This window comes from Jaculus jaculus, chromosome 17, assembly GCF_020740685.1.
Source record: "Jaculus jaculus isolate mJacJac1 chromosome 17, mJacJac1.mat.Y.cur, whole genome shotgun sequence".
Classification (NCBI taxonomy): domain Eukaryota; kingdom Metazoa; phylum Chordata; class Mammalia; order Rodentia; family Dipodidae; genus Jaculus; species Jaculus jaculus.
Window position 1 is genome coordinate 57,360,836 of NC_059118.1, and position 13,198 is coordinate 57,374,033.

The 13,198-nt window shown below is 44.7% G+C and overlaps 1 protein-coding gene across 10 annotated transcripts in view; it reads right to left on the bottom strand.

The window, feature by feature from the left end:
* Phactr1 (phosphatase and actin regulator 1) overlaps window positions 1-13,198 on the bottom strand; it is a 541,488-nt gene that overhangs the window by 209,749 nt on the left and 318,541 nt on the right. For all 10 annotated transcript variants that reach the window (XM_045136638.1, XM_045136634.1, XM_045136633.1 and 7 more), the window contains one exon: window positions 5,860-6,024. In XM_045136638.1, the coding sequence (XP_044992573.1) occupies window positions 5,860-6,024 (165 nt within the window). The remainder of the gene's footprint in view (window positions 1-5,859; window positions 6,025-13,198) is intronic.

Sequence of the window (13,198 nt, forward strand, 5' to 3'; positions counted from 1 at the left end):
ACCCAAAAGGCAACATAGTACTGAGGTGACAGAGGAGAGTCCATCACTGAGACATCTCTATCACACCCTCCAAGGCTCAGGGTCCATTGCAGAAGAGGTGGCGGAAAGAATGTAAGGGCCAAAGGAAGGACACTACTCCTTACAATGCAACTGTCCAGACAGAAATTGGCCTTGATATCCATGACCTCACAGTGACTAGCAATACTTTCACAAGACCCTCACAATAGGATAAAAAGAGTATGATATCAAAATAAAAGAGAGACCGAAGGAGAGAGGAAGGGGATATGATGGAGAGTAGAGCTGTAAACGGGAAAGGGGGGTTATCATGGTTTATTGACTGCAAGTATAGATATTGTCAATAATAAAATTTTAAAAAATCCTTCAGTGGTTGTTTCAGTGTATGGCTTCATAGACTCAGGCTTGTCATTAAAGTGTCCAGTGGGCAAAGCTCTGTTCGGGGGAGGTGGCACTGGGCACAGATCTTGGAAGTCCCGCCCTAAGGTGTGGAGGCAGCAGTCAGGAGCTCTGCCGTTTGAGCATTCTGGTGTTTGTTGGCTGTTTGATGGCGACTCTCTGCTTGGATCTGCGGAAATGAGCCAGTGTTTTCTGATCCTGATGGTGTTCCCCTGGGGTTGGTAAACCTGAAATAAACCTTTTTCCCCTCCCTATAAGGTGCTTCTGGTCAGGTGTTTGTCCAGCAAGTTGAAGTTGACTGCACCACCCTCCAAGACATAGCCAAAGGTGTGCCTCATCAATGCTCTGGGTGTTTCTTAACTCGATCAAGTAGACGATCAAAGCTCATCAATGCATCTCCATTGCTTATCATCACCTGGAGACCCAAACACATCCCTTTAAGCCATGGTCAGCAGTTCCTCTCAGCTGCCATTTTACTTCCCTAGGTTTCAGTTACCCAAACTCAACTGTGGTCTAAAAGTACTTAATGGAAAATTCTAGAAATTATCGATTCATATAGTTTAAATTGCATGCCACTTCTGTGTAGCAGGATGAACTCTTAAGCCATCCCACTTCATCTAGCCCAGGTCTTAAGTCATCTCTGCCCAGTATATGCACACTGTTCCGGCTCTCCACCCACTGCTGATTACTAGCCCTCTTGCTTGCTGGACACACTGGCCTGGGGTCACAGTACGTGCACTCAGAGGACCTTATTTCACCTAATGGCCCCAGAGAATAAGAGTTATGATGGAATTTCAGACACTCGTCATAAATTTTATTTAGGTAGATTGCTATAAATTTTGATTTATTTATTTTTTTGATTTATTAGTTTGTTTTATTAGTTTCTATTACTCCTTTACTGTGTCAATATGCAAACTAAACATGACTGTAGGTATGTATGTGTAGGCCAAACCAGCATATACAGGGTTTCATACTATGTTTGATTTCAGGTATCAACTGGGGATCTTGGAAGGTGTTGAGGTGCAAAGAGGGGGTGTGTTATAGATTCAGTGTAGATCCGTTACCGATTCTATATGACTGATTTGGCTATTTTGGAAAGGACATAATCAACGTTCTCCATTCCCATGTCAGGTGTGAAGACCCAGCATAGGCACCTGCTCCTCATTCCTGTACAACAGGCAGGTCCAACGAATTGCCCCTTAGGCTCCTGGCAGAGCCTCTGGGGCACATAGCAAGGCCTGCAATGACCTACCTACTCATTGGGGAAATTGTTCCATTAGGCTCTCTCCAGTACTCACCGTCTATTGTCTCAAAGTACAGGGATGCTTCAGAGGGTCCCTCTTTGTCACACAAAGTCTTTCATTTACCTGGATCACCCCTAAGTCTTAAGGTTTGAGGTCTTTCAAGCACACCCATCTCCAGCTCAGACCACACAATAAAAGGTCTGCCTTTACTAGTCATGTAACGATGGATGTCAAAGCTGAGGAAAACATTGATATCACGATTTTCTGATTCCTCTTTCTTAGTGTGATGTAATTTATGAGCCCTATTTCTGTGTGAACCTTTGAAGGAGTGTGCGCAGACATAAGTGCCCCTGGATTTTAGCTGTAGTAAAAACTACAGTGCAACTAATTGTGGCAAATTGCAGGTGAGAAATCACAACAGGTCAAGTTTACTTTGGATTTACTTTTTGGATTCCTTTGGGGTGCCTTTTGGCCTGTTTTCAGCAAAGAAAGCTCTCAACTAGAATTGCCCCAACTCCTGATGCTTTTCCTTTGAAGAATTTTCTACCCATTGAGCTCATCCCACACTCATTCAGTTTCCCAGGATGTGTCAGACTTCAGAGGAGAGTCCAATCTGTCACTGATTACAAGACCCCACTGCCGAGGCCTCTGTACCTATTACAATAAGTCTGTCTTACCAGCTTCAAGAAGTAGCGCCAAACATTTTTTTCTTTAATAGTACAGCATGAGATGAATAGATGCACAGCAGTTAAAACTAGTCAACTGGTTAGCATTTCCATATCCCCTCAATTCTCTTCCTTGTTTGCTTTACCCGTGACTCTTATGAGAAACGCTGCATTTTAAAGTGTCACTTGAACTTATATACAATTCATCATGTTGAACACCCTTATAATATCAAATCATTCCTTTGGGCTAAGAACTAGCCTAGATAATTTCTCTTCTGCAAAATTAAGAAATTCTGGAATCTAATTGAGAAGAACAAAGGCTGCTTTGGTTATGTGCTATGCTCACCCACTTATGACAATATAAAGATGTTCTATAGTGCAGCCTCTAGTTGCTCTAAGTCAGGAGCTCTGTCTCTTAAAGAGATAACCCACATGTAAACAAAACATTCAGCTGCTAAATTAAGCAGACTGGCTGTAGGGGTCACAGAAACTTGCTACAGATAATGACAAGGATTTACAGTTATGAAGCTGTCTAGTTACATGCTTGGACCCATTCTCCTGGCCCCAAATAAAAAAGTTTTCAGATAAAAAATTTATTTATTTGTTTATTTATTTGCAAGGAGAGAGAGATGGTGAGCGAGAATGGATGCATAGCAGGGCCTCTAGCTACTGGAAACAAGCTCCAGATGCACGCGCCCCTCAGTGCATCTGACTTATGTGGGCACTGGAGAACGGAACCCCGGTCGTTAGGCTTTGCAGGCAAGCGCCTTAACTGCTGAGCCATCTCTCCAGCCCAGTGTTCAGATTTTTAATGATTCACGAGTAATGTGGTTCCATATTTGCATCGATCAGAAGGACAAACTCTGAGGTGTCTTGAGGTCAGTGTGATCAATCCTGGGAGAAGGACGGTGTTCTTGTTCCCGTGGCTTTGCCAGCACTGCTCTGTGAGGCCTCTGGTCGGCCAGGAGGAAATGTGTTCACTGCTCCACGGTCAGGTGTGTGTGTGCATTATCACAAGATGTTTCGCACTGCAAAGTCAGGCAGGGGCTCTGTGGGGTACGTCACTGTTTTCATGCTCACTGGACTCCTCCACGACCCTCTGGGTCCTCTGTCTTATCCGTGACTTGGCTCTAGCATACGTTTCTCTTAGATTTCCTCTCCCCTTTGATTTTCATGTTTAGTATATGTGCTGTCGAAGTGAACACATGTTTTTAATTTCTAGTGGACACATGGTAGTAGCACATGTTTATGGGGTGAAGCATGGCAATTTGGCACATGTATACAATGGATAACTACCCAGTTAGGATAATTAGCATTTCCTTTTCCTTAACATTACCAGTTCTTTGTGTTAGGAGTTCAAAAGCACCTTTCTCTTGGTTCTTTCTTCCTCCTCTTCCTCCTCCTCCTCCTCCTCCTCTTCCTCCTCCTCCTCCTCCTCTTCTTCTTCTTCTTCCTCTTCTTCTTCTTCTTCTTTTTTTGGTTTTTCAAGGTAGGGTCTCACTCTGGCCCAGGCTGACCTTGAATTCACTATGGAGTCTCAGGGTGGCCTCGAACTCATGGCAACACTCCTACCTCTGCCTTCTGAGTGCTGGGATTAAAGGCATGCACCACCACACCTGGCTCTCTTGGTTCTTTATGAGATAATTAATAAATACATTTTTGCTTTAGTTTTTTTTTTTTCTCTTTTTTTGGAGGCTAGGTCTCACTATAGCTCAGATTGACCTGGAACTCTACAGTCTCATGCTGGCCTCAAATTCATGGTAATCTTCCTACCTCTGCCTCCCATGTGATGGGATTAAAGTAAGTTTTTGTGAGCTACAGTCTCTCCACTGCGCTACAGATCTCCGGTACTTCTCTCCTGCTGGACTTGGCACCAGCTTGTCCAATGGCCCAGCTGCCTTTTCTGTCTTAGTCAAGGGGGAAGTTTTGCTGTTCTCGAAGTCACCTTCTGGTTTGCAGGTGGTCAAGAATGACCTTCATTTGACCTTCTACAATCATGCCATGGTGTGAGGAAGGTGATGGCAGTGGTTAAGGAACTTGGTCAAAGGGGCCATAACTAGAGATTAATAAGATGCAGGCCTATTCTCCTCTCAGGAAAAAGCAAAGCATAGCTATGGGCCAGAAACATGAAGGAAGGGTGTCTATCATGAGAACTGTGTGTATTTCACAGGTTGTTTTCTTTTTTAAACTTTTCTCTGTGTTAGTCACTTTCCACATAGTGATGGGCATGACGATTCTTGGATCTATAGATTAACACTGAGGTCCAATTAGGGCAACCCCTCTTATTTCAAGGTTTATTTGGGAAAAGATTGTGTTTGCCTGGGTGAAAGGGACTGGGTAAGTAATGGAAACCAATTGGGTACAGATTAACTTGTGTCCCTCCCAAGCTCATAGGTTGAAGTCCTAAGCCTAAATGTGAAGGCACCTGGAGATGAGGGTCCTTGGGGGTAATTAAGTTTAGGTGAGGTCAAGATAGGTAGGGTCGCTGATAGGATCAGTCCCTCGTCAGAAGAGATCCTTAGACAGAAAGAAGTCTCTACGTGTATATACACATAAAAATAAGCTCTATGAGTGCTTAGCAAGATGACAGCCACCTGCCAACCACAGAAAAGGTCTGAGGAAAAAACCTACCTTGATTGCAACTTATCTTGGATTCTTAGTTTCTCCAATGGTGAGAAATAAGATACCCAATGTCTGGTCTTTTGGTAGGCCAGGCCAAAAACTAAGACAAAATCAAAACCAGTCTTCACAGCTTGACCACCATCTCATCTCACATCAACCTGATGCCCATTTCCCCCTTCACATCCTCACGTCCTTGCCACAAATCGTCTCTACAAACATGAGCCCGTGTATGTCCTACTTTACTGATGAGGAAAGTGAGGCACCATCAAATAAACTCAGCAAGTCCCAGAAACCACAAGTTATCAAAGGTAGAATTTGAACTCAGGGAACCTGGCTGTAGCAGGGAGAAGACCCTGGCTGTACTGACCTCACCTACACTTTCCAACTGGCCACAGAGCTGGGAAATGCACTGCTAACTCTGTCACTCCAACAATGATTCATCTCTATTGTTTTCTCCCTGCCTTGTCCAAGAATCATTTATTCAAGATTTTTCCTCCATGAAATAACCCGTTCTTATCTGGCAGCAACCATGCCTCGCTCATTTTCTGCTGTGTGTTGACTTTCAGTAGAGGAGTGAAAGTCAGGGTGAAGAACCAAAAATGGATTGTCAGGCTAGGGTGAAAATATTCAATTATAGCAAAGGTAGAGTTCCAAGTCTGGCTTATTTATAGATCAAATAAATGTGGTGGTTTTTAAATTAAAAAGTACCTAACACACACAAAACAAAAAGAAAAAGCCTCCTATGAGAGATGAGAAAATGCAGATCTAAAAGCCACTTCTTCCCATGTTGAGGAGTAAAGACAAGAGCAATTCCAAGGCTTGAGAATTTTTTGGGGGTTCAGATTCTACAAATTAAGATCCAGAATCAAAATCTACCAACGGCCGGTGAGAAATGAAGCAAGCAACCGTCTTACCTGCTGACGTGTGTTTGAACTTTTCACTCTTCTTCTTCCTCCATTTCCAAGGCTTGAAAATCCTTCCCAAATTGGCAAACTTACTTCTCCTCCGGATGGGCGGGGTGTGGGTACCTGGGACCAGGGAGTCGGAACGCATGGCTGCCAGCCTCTCCACTTCCTCAGCTTGTTTTTCCCAAGAAGAGATGGAAATAAAGGGGGGGGGGGGAGAGAAACATGTTAAAATGGGAGTCTCACAGATGGCCAGCATTTTCCATGGTGACAGATAACTGAACCACGTGACTCGGGCTCCATTTTCCCTTTGGAATAGAAGTCATGCTGTTGTGCTCTGAAGGCTTAGGGACAGCCAGCCAAACCCCAGTGTTTCAGAATACCCCCATCGATATGCTTATATTTAAAGAGGTAGGGTCCCACTGCGTCACCCAGGTTGGCTCAACCTCCGGTCTTAAGCAATCCTCCTACCTCAGTCTCCTGGATTACTGGGGTTACAGGCACGCACCACGGCAACCAACCTGTCCCAGCCAAATTTGCCAGGCCTTCGCTTAGACGGCAGGGGGATGGGAATGAGGAGGGCAGAGGCTCGCTTGGCATGGAACCCACTCCATCCAATGGCAGGAAAGGCCCCCCGCAGACTCTCACAAGAGTCACTGTCACGCTTGGTCTGGGAATTGCTCAACTAAGACTCAACAGATGTCACTGCTACAACATTGTCTGTGTAGCAAAAGGGAGGGAGACAACATTCCCCAACCGTGAGTTGCAGAGCCAATGTCTCTATCGCTCAGCGATCACTATCCCCTACTGCCCTGCATTGTCCAGACCAGCCGAAGTACTGAAATCTGCGCAGGCAGGAAATGCCTCTCCTCCAGGGTTAATGGTGACACTTTCATGATACTTTACAAGTGCATTTTTCTCTCTCTTGGCCTTTTAGTTTGTATGCATGCATAGGCATGTGTTCATGTATGTGTGTATGTGGAGGCCAGAGGCCAGAGGACAACCTTGGGCATTATCCCTGGGGAACATGATATATATTTTTTTCTTTTTTTGGTGACAGGCTTTCTCATTTTCCCAGAAATCACCCACTGGGCTAGATCACCTGGCCACCAATCCACTTCCCCAGTGATGGGGTTTATAAGTAGGCATCCCCTTGCCTGTTTTTTTAAGTGGGTTCTAGGGTTCACACTCAGGTCTTCATGCTTGTGAGGTAAGTACTTTATACACCGAGTTACATCCCCACCCCCATCCTGGGCTATTACACTAGAGTGTTGCTATACATTTTTTTATAAGTTTAAAGTTGGGAGAATCTTTAAGGAACCACTATACTGATTTCAGTAGCAAAAAAAAAAAAAAAAAAAAAAAGTACAATATCTACTGAGTTCCAATAGTTTGGATTTGAAATGCCCCCCAAAAGCCCACATGCTAAAACGGTGTCTAATCCGTGGCACTGTTAGAAGGTGATGGGCTCCTTAGGAGCCAGGGGCAATGGGGAGAAAGTTAGGTCACGTGGGCTATGCTTTTGCAGGGGCTACTGGACCTCAAGCTCTCCTGACCCTCTTTGTTTCTCAGCTCCCACGAGGTAAACAGCTTGGCCCTGCCCCATCCTCTCCCATGACATGTTGCCACACTACAAGCTTAAAGCCACAGGACTAACTATAATTGGTCATGGAGTGAAAATCCAAAATAAAATTGTCCTCTTTTAAAAAAATATTTTATTTATTTGTAAAGAAAGAGAGAATACACATATGGGAATGCCAGGGCCTCTAGCTCCAGATCCATGTACCACTTTGTGTATTTGGCTTTACATGGGTAATGGGGAATTGAACCTGGGTTGTTAGGTTTTGCAGGCAAGTGCCCTATCAGCCGAGACATATCTCCAGTCCAAATTTTCCTCTTTGTAAAAATATTTTTATTTATTTATTTGAGAGAGAGAGAGAATGAGTTGATGAATGAATGAATGAATGAATATGGGCATGCCCAGTGTTCTTGCCACGGTAAAGGAACTCTAGATGCATGTGCCATTTTATACATCTAGCTTTATATGGGTTCTGGGGAATCAAAACCAGGTAGGCAGGCTTTGAAAGCAAGGAACTTTAACTGCTCAGACATCTTTCCAGATCACATTTTCCTTTTTATAAGCTGATTTTCTTATATGTTTTGTTACAGCAATGGAAAGCAGACAAACATAAGGCTATTAAGTCTTTCTTTCTTTTTTTTCTTTTCTTTTTTTTTTTTTTTTGAGGTAGGGTCTCACTGTAGATCAGGTTGACCTGGAATTCACTATGTAATCTCAGGGTGGCCTCGAACTCACTGCGATCCTCCTACCTCTGTCTCCCGAGTGCTGGGATTAAAGGCGTGCACCACCACACCTGGCCTAAGAGTTATTCTTAAGGAAAGGTTGAGTGCTTTCTTGACAGGACACAGCCACCCCAACTTCCTTACTATGGAATAAAGTATTTCCAAGTTACGTGAGTATTTACATATTTTAGTGATTGAAACACACCCCTGCTTGAATTTCTAATACAAGAATAATCAGAGGACATAACTTCCTTGCTAGAATGGAGGGAGTGAAAAGAATTCAACATCCCAGAGGCAGAATTGCAGCCACAGCTGTGGCAAATCCAAACGACTGTGCAGGGCCTGGAACAGGGTCCTGAAAGATGTCTCTTAGACCTTGGCACCCCTCTTGAGATCATGTGAGTTTGCCTATTGTCATTAGAACATGCATTTTTTTTTTTCACTTAGGAGTTACTTTTATCCTGTAAAATATAAATGGAATCAACCACGTGGCTGGTAGAGGGTTATGGTGCCATACTGGTGATAGATGTTGACGTCTGTTGGCCGAGGCTCTAGGGAGAAAGAGCAGAGAAAATGATGGACTTGAGAGGTATGGGAAAATCTGCTAATAGAATTCATAATAGTGACCTGAAGTATAGAAGATAATTCTCAACTCCCATACTCAGGTCAGCAGAATGGCCCCCTTCATTAATTAACAGAAGGTTCTGAGAGCGAAGGGGCTCTTCTCATGTGAAGAAAGTGGGAAAAGTGAATCCTTGGCAGGAGAAACAGACACCAGAAGATTTACCACATGATATTGAGGAACTTTCCCACTGAATGCATTCAGTGACATGAAGAGAAATAGAGAATTTGTGTCAGGAGGACTCTGGAGCCAGCACCACTGAAAGTTGACAGGATTTATTAGGTATCTGGCATTCAACTTGTAACAGATAAAAAAGGATGAAAAATCTTTTTAATTTTTTTATTTTATTTTTGTGTGTTTCTCTCCCTCTCTCTCTCTCTGAGTGCGTGTGTGTAGGTGTGAAAGTGTCATGGTATACATATGGATGCTGTCAGATGACTCCTCTTTGACACAGGGTTTCTCTTGTTTTTGCCACTAGATAGGCCAGTCTAGCTGGCCCATAAGCTTCTGAATTCTTCTGGCTGGCCTCTGTATTACTATAGGTGTTCTGGGATTACAAACATATGTTTTACATTGTGCCTAGCCTTCCATGGGTGCTGGAGAATCACACTTAGGTTGACAGGCTTATAAGCAAGCACCTTTAGCTACTAAACCATCTCTAGACCCCCAGTGTGAGAAATTTATATCCTTCTTTATTTGAAAGGGGGGGGGAGTTAGATAGATAGATAAAAAGAAAGAAAGAAAACAGGTGTGCTAGAGCCTCGTCACTTCGAGACACATGTGCCACTTCGTGTGTCTAGCATGTCTAGCTTTACATGGGTACTAGAGAACAGAACCCAGGTCAGCATGCTTTCCAAGCAAGTGCCTTTAATCACTGAGCAGTCTCCCATCCCTGAAGGGTGAGAAATTTAAAAGGAGGAATTGACACTATTATATCCCAAAATAAGTATTGAGTCTTTTCCTCCTCTTCCTCCTCCTCCTTCTGTTTTTATTTTTTTTTACAAGCTACCGGGGCTGCATCAGTTTGTAAACTAGATGAAAATACTGACTTGCAGTACTTACACCAGGACATGGGGAAGATAATAAACATGGAGACTATGTGACACACACAAGATGCTTCAATACATATGTTTTTGGTGGGGAGGAGGACAGCCAAAGCAAAAACAAAAGAATTAGTGGAATTAACTTAAGTAAATCAAGAGTTTCTGTGGGAATGGTTGATTATATATATACATATATATATATACACACATATATTTGAGAAAGAGAGAGAGAGAGATTGAGAATGGGTGCACCAGGGCCTCCAGTCACTACAAATGAACTCCAGATGCATGAGCCACCTTATGAATCTGGCTTACGTGGGTCCTGGAGAATCAAAGTGGGATCCTTTGGCTTTGCAGGCAAACACCTTAACCACTAATCCATCTCTCCAGCCCGTAGTGGTTGATTGTAACTAATGTGAGAAGGTATCTAGCTAGAGGAGGTAGGAAACTGGAAGCATGCCCTCAGAGATGTACCTGGTCTCCAGTCTCCCTCCCCACATCCTTCCTGGCTGCTATGAGGTGAGCAGCTTTGGTCCTTGTTAGAAACTTTGCCTTGCTGTGGGCCCAGAGCCAGAGGCAGCTGACAATGGACTGGAACCTATAAAACCCAGAGCAAAAAACCAATCTTTCTTCCGTCAAACTTGTTCTCAGACGTGTGTCACAGCAATGCAAAAGCTGACTAACACAGCAGAACACTGTCAGCCCTTCTCAGGAACCCCACTGTGGCAGCCACGGGTGGGTGGGGGGACGCCCTGGCACTCCCATCAGTCAGGGCAGTCAGTGAAGGACAGAGATAAAAGATGGACTCAACCAGGTGGGGAAAATCTGCAGATCTGTTAACTTTCAGGAACAACACACAGGGGAGCCAGGAAGTAAGAATGGCTAATATTTGGGGTTTTCATGACTTGGTCAATGTCACAATTATAAAAGGAACATTGATGATCAAAGGAAGAAGTAGAAAGTAGAATGGTATGGTACTCCCAGGAGAGGATGTAGGAGCCAGATGATTTTTTTTTTTTTTTGCAAAGGTTGGATTTTATATCTTCAAGTTCCAGAAGCACTGAGGGGAAGTTTTTCTGTGTGGGGCAGGGGAAGCTGTCTGGTCTACAGGGTGCTTTCACTGTACCACTCAGGGGAAGGTGGAGACCTGGGAGAGGCTGACAAGTTTATGAACTTGATTTTTCTGGGAGAACACAAGGCAAGAGCAAAGCACCCAGACGTGAGCGCTGTTACGAGTCTGTGCTGCAAGTCTGAGCCAGCATGTGTGACCACAAAGGCACGGGTCACACGCGAGCGGTGGGGAGGTTCTGCAGCAGCAACGAGAGGGAGGCTTGTTAAAGGCTGAAGATTTGGGAGGCTTGAAGTAGTTTTGCCTTGAAGAGCAGCTGGGAAGAGTGGTAAACTGCAAGAAGAAATCTGAGCCGGGAAGATATCTCCATAGTCTAAACTGCTTTCTATACAAGTCTGACCACTGTTCCTAGAGGCTGGATCCCCAGAACCCACGTAAAACCACACACAAATAGGCATGTGTCTCCAATCCCAAAGTACCTATGACAGTGGGAGGCAGAGCCTGAAGAATCTAGAAGCTCTCCTGGGTCAGCCAAGTATGACGCTCATAGCTGGAAATGAGAACAAGCCTGCCTCAAACAAGGTGGAGAGATCAGCACCATGGCACGCTTGCGGAGTCCATACATGAACAGACACACTCACACCAATTAGAAACCAGCTATCATAACAAGATGAGAAGTAAATCAAATAGAACAGGCTCTGGAACATCAGTGAATTTGGACCTTGTTCTTTTTTAAAGACATTTTTATTTTATTTATCCATTTTGAGAGAGAAGGAGAGAGAGAGAGAGGGAGGGAGGGAAGGAGGGAGGGAGGGAAGGAGGGAGGGAGAGAGAATGGGCACACCAGGGCATCAAGCTACTGCAAACAAACTCCAGATGCATACAACCTCTTGTGCATCTGGCTTATTTAGGTACTGGGGAACTGAACCTGAGTCCTTAGGATTCACAGGCAAGTGCCTTAACCGCTAAGCCATCTCTCAAGCATGGCTTACACCATTTCAAAAGAACAAGGTTGGGCTGGAGAGATGGCTTAGCGGTTAAGACGTTTGCCTGCGAAACCTGAGGACCCATGTTCTGCTCTCCAGATCCCATGTAAGCCGGATGCACAAAGGTGAGGCAAATGCAAGGTCGCAAGTGCCCACTAGGTGGCACAAGCATCTGGAGTTTGATGGCAGTGGCGGAGGCCTTGGCATGCCAAGTCTCTCTCTCTTTTTCTTTCTCTCTAAAATAAATAAATAAATACATGGTGTAAACTGCTTGAATTGGTACCTTCAGAGGTGTCAGTGAGGGTGAGCCATTGCTGCAGTGTAGGTCTAGAATGTTCCCCAGTGCCACAGGTGGTGAAGGCTTGGTGCCCATGGTGCTACGTCTGCACGTATGTGTGTGGTATATGTGTGTGCACATGTTCATAGGTATGTGTGAACATGGATGCAGAGAACAGAGGTTGACATCTGGTGTCTTTCATACATCCCTTTCAACCTGATGTTTTTAAAAATTATTTTTATTTATTAATGACAGAGAGAGAGGAAAAGAGAGAGAGAATGAGGATGGGTGCACCAGGGCCTCCAGCCACTGCAGATGAACTCCAGACACATGTGCCACCTTGTGCATCTGGCTTATATGGGGTCCTGGGGAATCAAACCTTAGTCCTTAGGCTTCGCAGGCATGTGCCTTAACTGCTAAGCCATCTCCCCAGCCCCAATGTGATGTTTTGAGACAGGGTTTGTCACTGAACCTTGGGCTCACCTATTTGGCTAGACTAGCTTGCCAGTGAGCCCGAGGGATCTGCTTTCCCGCCAGCACTGGGATAACAGGCGTGTGCTGCTGCATACAGCTTTTACGTGGATGCTGGGGATCTGACCCCTTTACAGAATGAGCTATCTCTTATGCACTGAAAGTGGTAGAGCCTTTAAGAGGTGGTCTTCAGGCCATAGTAGGCGTGTCCTGAGAATCTGAGGACAGTGAAAGCTCAGCCACTTCTTCCTCTCTTTTTGTCTTACTTAGTCTTTGCATGCACGTGTGTGTGTGGCATGTGGTACATGTGTGTATCCAGATGCGCATGCACCATGTACATATGTGTACAGGCCAGAGGAGAATGTCATGTGTCTATCACTCATCTATCATGCGTGTGCTTTCTTGGAATGGAGTCTCTCACCGAGCCCAGAACTGGCATTTTATGGCCAAACTTCTGACCAACAAGCCTGAGTGATTCTCTGGTCTCCGGCCTCCCCACAGCACTGGGGTTACAGGTGTGCGGCATAGGGGTACTAGAGATTTGAACTCAGGGTGAATCAGGCCCTCCCAGGCTCCATG